Source organism: Nyctereutes procyonoides, unplaced genomic scaffold, assembly GCF_905146905.1.
Source record: "Nyctereutes procyonoides isolate TBG_1078 unplaced genomic scaffold, NYPRO_anot_genome, whole genome shotgun sequence".
In the NCBI taxonomy this organism is placed as follows: Eukaryota; Metazoa; Chordata; class Mammalia; order Carnivora; family Canidae; genus Nyctereutes; species Nyctereutes procyonoides.
The window spans coordinates 154,942-160,901 of record NW_026575142.1 but is presented as its reverse complement, the minus strand read 5'-3'; the positions used below and the strand labels follow the sequence as shown (position 1 = coordinate 160,901).

General features: G+C 59.9%; 1 protein-coding gene across 1 annotated transcript; it reads left to right on the top strand.

Annotated features, from left to right (window-relative positions):
* Nucleotides 1-678: 678 nt before the first annotated feature.
* Nucleotides 679-5,422, top strand: LOC129498774 (double homeobox protein 4C-like). Its single transcript, XM_055308315.1, has 7 exons — nucleotides 679-703; nucleotides 1,442-1,596; nucleotides 2,372-2,411; nucleotides 2,643-2,672; nucleotides 3,026-3,180; nucleotides 4,535-4,580; nucleotides 5,199-5,422. The coding sequence occupies exons 1-7, from the start codon at nucleotides 679-681 to the stop codon at nucleotides 5,420-5,422; spliced, it is 675 nt and encodes a 224-aa protein (XP_055164290.1).
* Nucleotides 5,423-5,960: the final 538 nt, after the last annotated feature.

Genomic DNA, 5,960 nt, shown 5'->3' with positions numbered 1-5,960 from the left:
GGGGACCTCCAAGTATATGTTTGTTAAAAAAACACATCCACATATATATGAATGTATGTGTATAATTTGGAGATATATATACATATGTATCTCGAAATTACAAAGTCATTGCTACAAATACACCTAAAAAGGAAAAGTGGAACACTCCCAATGAAAAATGACCAAAGTGAAAAGAAATAAACCACACAAGTTTAACTGGAACAAGTAAAAAACAAAGGAAACAAATTAAAATGACTTTCCAGGGAGGCGAAGCAGGAGGCTCGTGCCGCCACAACCTCGGGCCGGAATCCTGAGCGATTGTACGAGGGCCACGAAGGGGTCCGGGCAGAGTCACGGTGCACAGGGCCTCCAGGGCGCGTCTCTGGGTCAGAGCTGAGATCCCGAGAGGCCTGTGGGTGCCGGGAAGGCGCCCGTCAGTCCAAGGGCAGGGGGCGGGCCCATCCGACCCAGGCCAAGCTCCAACTCTTGCGTCGGGTGGTCCCGAGGCCCCGGTCCCGGAAGACCTCCCTGGTCCGCCCAAGGTCGGCCCCACTGAGGGCAGGGCCACCCAGGAAGCTGTGGGAAGGCCGAGGGGTGGGCCATCCTGGGGCGGGGCCACCCAGGCCGTGGTAAGTCCCGCGCTGCCGCATCCTGCCCAGTCGCCCTGCCGGCGCCCTGGGAGCGAGCTCCTCCTGCAGCATGGCTTCCAGCAGCACCCCCGGCGGTGAGTGCCAGCGCGGGCCCGCTCCTGCTGGGATGCCCCAGGGGCTCTGGCGACTTTCCAGGCTTAAGCACAAGAGAAGTCACCACCCGGGTCGCTGGGACGCCCGTGGGGGGAGGGGGGGGGCTCCCCTGGGGTCTGGGCAAAGGGGCTGGAGAGAGGCTTGCATAGGGCTGCCGGCGGAGGGAACCCTGGACTGGGCGGAGATTCGAGCAGGAGTCCCGCTTCTGTGAGGCTGCCAGCTGGATCTCGGGGCGCAGAAATTGGGTCAAGGTGGATCACTTCTTAGACGAGTTGGCCACTGTAGAACTTTCAGCTCAAGGGACCCACGGTGGGCATGGGTTTTCACAGGTTCCCTTGAGGTTTCCTGGTGGACATATGGTCCTCTTTGGTTTTCCCAATGGGCTTTCCACCCCGCCCCACCACCTCTTCGAACCCGACGCCCACCGGGACCCCCACCCAGGGTCTTCTCCACACCTTGGCCTGGAATCACATACCTAGCTCAAGGCTGCCCTTTCCCTAGATCCTTGACGATCACCCACTCCCAAGGGCAGATGCGGAACGGCCTGTGTCCAGTGGAACAACCCCCTCAGGCTTAGGTGGGTCCATGAGTGGCAAAGGGATGGGTGCCCCTGGATGGGGACGTTTTCGACATCCCAGAAACAGGAGCTCTGAGAGCACATCACCGGTCGATGCTCCTCTGAAAGCCTTCCTCCCGTCGCTGCCCTCTTCCCCACACAGGCCCACTCCCACGAGCACCCCGACGAAGGAGGCTCGTGTTGACGGCATGCCAGAAGGGGGCCCTGCAGGCATTCTTCCAGGAGAACCCTTACCCCGGCATCACTGCCAGAGAACACCTGGCCCGAGAGCTGGCCATCTCCGAGTCTAGAATCCAGGTAGGCAGCCCCAGTGCTTTTCTCATGGACTCTGGGGGGAGGAAGAGTGCACACACATGGGGCTAGGTGACTGCCCGTCCTTCTGCGTGGTCAGCTGGGGAGCTCAGAACCCATGGCCTGGGGTGTGCGGGCCCTAGGAGACCTTGCCCTTGGAGGTCCTTCCAAGACCTTCACTCAAGGGACGAGGGAACACTGGGGCCCAAGGCCTGAGGCCTGACGACAGGTCCATGCCCATGGGCTGAGTGTCCCCAGAGATCCTGTGTCCTGACCAATCACTTTCCCCACATGAAACACTGTGAGTCCTCCTACAGGGGTGGGGAAGAGACACATAGAGATGCACGTATGCCTATCCATGACGGCACACCTGTCTTTTCCCTCCAGTGGAGAGGAAGCCTGCGCACGGGTCCATTGGTGAGGAGAATGACACCCGTTTCCAGTGTCTTCTTGGTCAGTCAAAGTGTCCTCGGCTCCCTACAGGGGACTTCAGCAGGAGCTCCATCCTCTGCCCATGCGGATGACCAAAGAAGAAATGACTCTTGTCCCCACGCCATCTGTTGTAGGTTTCCCTACAGTTCCCGCTCCTCAGGTTAGACCAACGCCTACTTCCTCGTACACCAGAGGGCCATGCAAATAGCACGTGCCACTGGAGGCACCAAGCCAGCTCTGGCTTTCCCTGGGTTGACGGTTGGTCTTGGGGCCTCGTGTCCCTGCCACATGTGTGGGGTTTCCTGCCCTCCCGTGTGACCTGAACGTTGCTTCTTCTTTTGCCCCTTAGGTCTGGGTCCAAAACCAGAGAACGAGACGGCTAAGGCAGAGCCGCCGACTGGACTCCAGCAGAATTTCCCAAGGAGAAGGGCCACCGAATGGAAAGGAACAGCCTCCAGGTGACTCCCCGGCACCCAAGAAGGGTCTCCTCCTGAGCCACTCCTTGACACAGGAACGTGTCTCTGTGTGCTGACCTGGCTGTGGCAGAAGCCTCAGGAAGGGCCCCAAGCTCTGATCTCAGGCTCTAGCCACCCTTGTGACCCCAGATGGCGCCTGGGCAGGCAGCAGGCGGGCTGTTCCTGGGCCAGGAAGTATCTGCATCTTCCTGTCCTGAACCTGCTAGCCAGGACACAGGCCTCTTCTTCCATCAACTCACCATTGTTATTCAAAGGCTGGCTCTGGGACTCAGTCCAGGCTCTGTCTCCTTGGCCTCAGGGAAGGAGAGCCTATGAAGACAGAGAACATGGAGAAAAGTGCTCTCTCTCTCCCTCTCTATCTCTCTCTCTCTCACACACACGCACACACGCACACACTCACACTCGCAGTCACATGCATGCAGACACCGTCACACACCATCACACACACCCTGACACCCACTTCTGTCTCCACACTGGCTGTGCTATTGGCGTCCAAGCCCTCCTCTCCAACCTTGTTCTCTCTTTAGGTCGTGTCCCGAAGGAAGGCAGGAGAAAACGGACATCCATTTCTGCATCCCAAACCAGTATCCTCCTTCAAGCCTTTGAGGAGGAGCGGTTTCCTGGCATTGGTATGAGGGAAAGCCTGGCCAGAAAAACAGGCATTCCAGAAGCCAGAATTCAGGTGAGTTTTTACAGTGTGTCACGGGCGTTGTTCCCTGCGGAAGGGAAGGTAGCCCTTACAGGGTGCTGGAGAGACGTGGGCTCCTGGGGAGGGGGTACCCGCGGGGTGTGGGGCAGAGGCACCAAGGGCGGAGTGTTGACCAAGCCTGGGAGAACCCGTCCAAAGGAAGAATTTCCAAACTCAGTGTTGGTTAGCACACATGCTTGTAGAAATGGTGACCGGACCAAAGTGGGAATATGTCCAAGTTGGCCCCTCTCGAGAGAAGCCATAGTCTCAGCGGCTTCAAACTCAGCCCGATTACCCATTGAGTACGCCCCCAAGATGCCATTAGTGTGCGTGGGCTTGCCGTCCTTTGTGTGGAGACCGGTGTGATGCTGCCCTGGGCCTCAGGACCACGGGGCTGAAACGGATCCTGCCCAAGAGCCACACCTTGTGTGGATAATGTAATCAGCCGGGATTACAGGCCCTAATCCAGGTGAGGGAGAGGATTCAGGGAGCCCAGCTGTGTGCGGCTCTTCTGCCTTAGTTCTGCACACAGCGCTTTACGGGATGGGAGGTGTGAGGCAGCTTTCAGGGAGATATAGGCAGGTTCTCTGAAAGACTCTTGGTTGGTGCAAGAGCGTGAGGAGGCTGCTTCAGGTGGCACGCCTTGGCTTTCCTCTGACGCGTCTTTTCCAGGGTCAGAGGGGAAACTCCAGGAGCTCACCTGAGCCCCTCTTTTCCTCCAGCCAGGACGGGAGGGAGGGCCGATGCAAGCGTAGCTGTTCTGGATGTGGAGGACTGGCTGCCCACGCCTTTCGCTCGGCCCATCACAGATGTGCCTGCAGTCAGACCACATAGCCATGAGTCCAAGGCTCTGAGGCAGAGGATGTGGTTTTCCACACGTTCAAACCCAAGAGTAGATGGGGACAGAGGTGTTGAGGGCAGCCGGGAGCAGACCTCAGGACGTGGACTATCCTGGGTAAAGTGGGGCAGGCCGTCGGATGAGTCTCGGTCCCAGGACTCAGGGCACGGCTGATCCCCAGGCCGCAATAGGCAAAGAAGGCGACGGCAGGGCAGGGAGCGAAGAGCAGCAGAAGCACCTGCCAGGCAAAGTGACACAGGCCCAGTATGCTCCCGGCTAGGTAGCCAAGGTTGCCCAGGGCATGCACATGGTTTTCGAGGGCCCGTGGAAAGGTAGGGACAGCCGTGGCCCGAGGTTCAGCCCCAACCATTCACTGCGTCTTTCCTGGAGAGAGCACGGGGTGGGGTGGGTGTGTGCAGGTGGGTGAGGTGGGACAGGGCAGGTCACGGGGAAGCAGACTTGGCATCCCGTCCTCCTTCTGATGGCCACAACCCCTATTCTCTGTCCCAGGTTTGGTTTCAGAACAGAAGAGCTCGGCACCCAGGGCAGAGCCCAAGTGGGCCCGAGAATGCTTTGGCGGCAAACCACAAACCCAGTCCTCGCGGGACGGTCCCATTGGACCAAAGCCACCTGTCGAGGGTCCCCAGGAGCTCTCCAAATCTGGCGCCCTTTGATCCTTTGGGAAGCATGCAGACGCAGGCTGCAGGGACACCTCCTGTTTCCTCCGTGGATGTTGTCCCTCCAGTTTCCTGTGGGGGATTTGGGCGTCTGATTCCGGGGGCCAGCCTGGTCCCACCCACCTTAGGTGGGCAAGGAGGAAATGCTGCTGCTCCCAGAGACCTGGGGAGCCGATCCTGCCCAGGACTGACGCCAGGAGGGGGCCTCTCACCAGGTCACGCTGACCTTGGCCTGCCCTGCCCTGGGAGATGCCAGCAGCCAAAAGAGCACCCCAGCAAGGCGCCCCTGCCCTCGCAAGTTGGCCCGCGGCCTCCACCTGCTGATCCCCCTCAACACTGGGGTCATGCAGGTCCCTCGGGCACCGATCAGGCCATGCCGAGGAGGGGCCAAAGTTCCCAGGCAGTCATGGGCACAGCAGGGTCCCAGGATGGGACAGGGCGGCAGCCCGCCCCCGGGGAGAGCCCCGCTTGGTGGCAACAGCCTCCCCCTCCTGCAGGGCCATGTGTCCCGCTGCCCCCACAACACCAGCTGTGTGCGGACACCTCCAGTTTCCTACAAGAGCTTTTCTCAGCCGATGAGATGGAAGAAGATGTACACCCCTTGTGGGTGGGGCCTCTGCAGGAGGACGAACCTCCAGGACCCCTGGAAGCACCCCTCAGCGAGGACGATTTTCACGCTCTGCTGGAAATGCTACAGGACTCCTTGTGGCCTCAGGCCTAGGAGCAGGGAGGCCCTGTCCTCCCCACGCCCAACCCATTCATTCAGGCATCCAGGGGAACACGGGGCCCTAGCGTGACTCAGAGGAGGGGGAACCCACAGTTCAGCCAGGGGCCCGACGGAGCCTGAGGCCAGGAGGAGCAGCCATCATGCTCCAGGTCTGGACTGTGTTGCCCAGGGACACGGATGCATCTAGGCTGTCAGGGCGGGAATGGCCTAAGGGGCAAAGCCTGGCCTCCTGTCCCAGGCTACGGCGGGAATGTCCTGGGGCCTTGGCCTGGCATCTTGCCCAGAGCACTGCCAACACTCAGCAAGTGGCAGCCAGAGGGGTGGCCACAGCCACTCCGGGCGGTCAGTGTGAGACGGTCCCACTGGGGTGCGTTCCAGAACCTCAGCCGTGTGTGTGCGCCTTTGTGCATGTGCATGTGTTTTCCTTCTGTGGGACCCATCAGCAGGCCCCTGGACCCTCAAGGGTCCCTGGCTATTCAGGAAGCAGCAGACGTTAGCGGTCAGCCTGTCACAGGTCTTCCCTCAGTCTGGT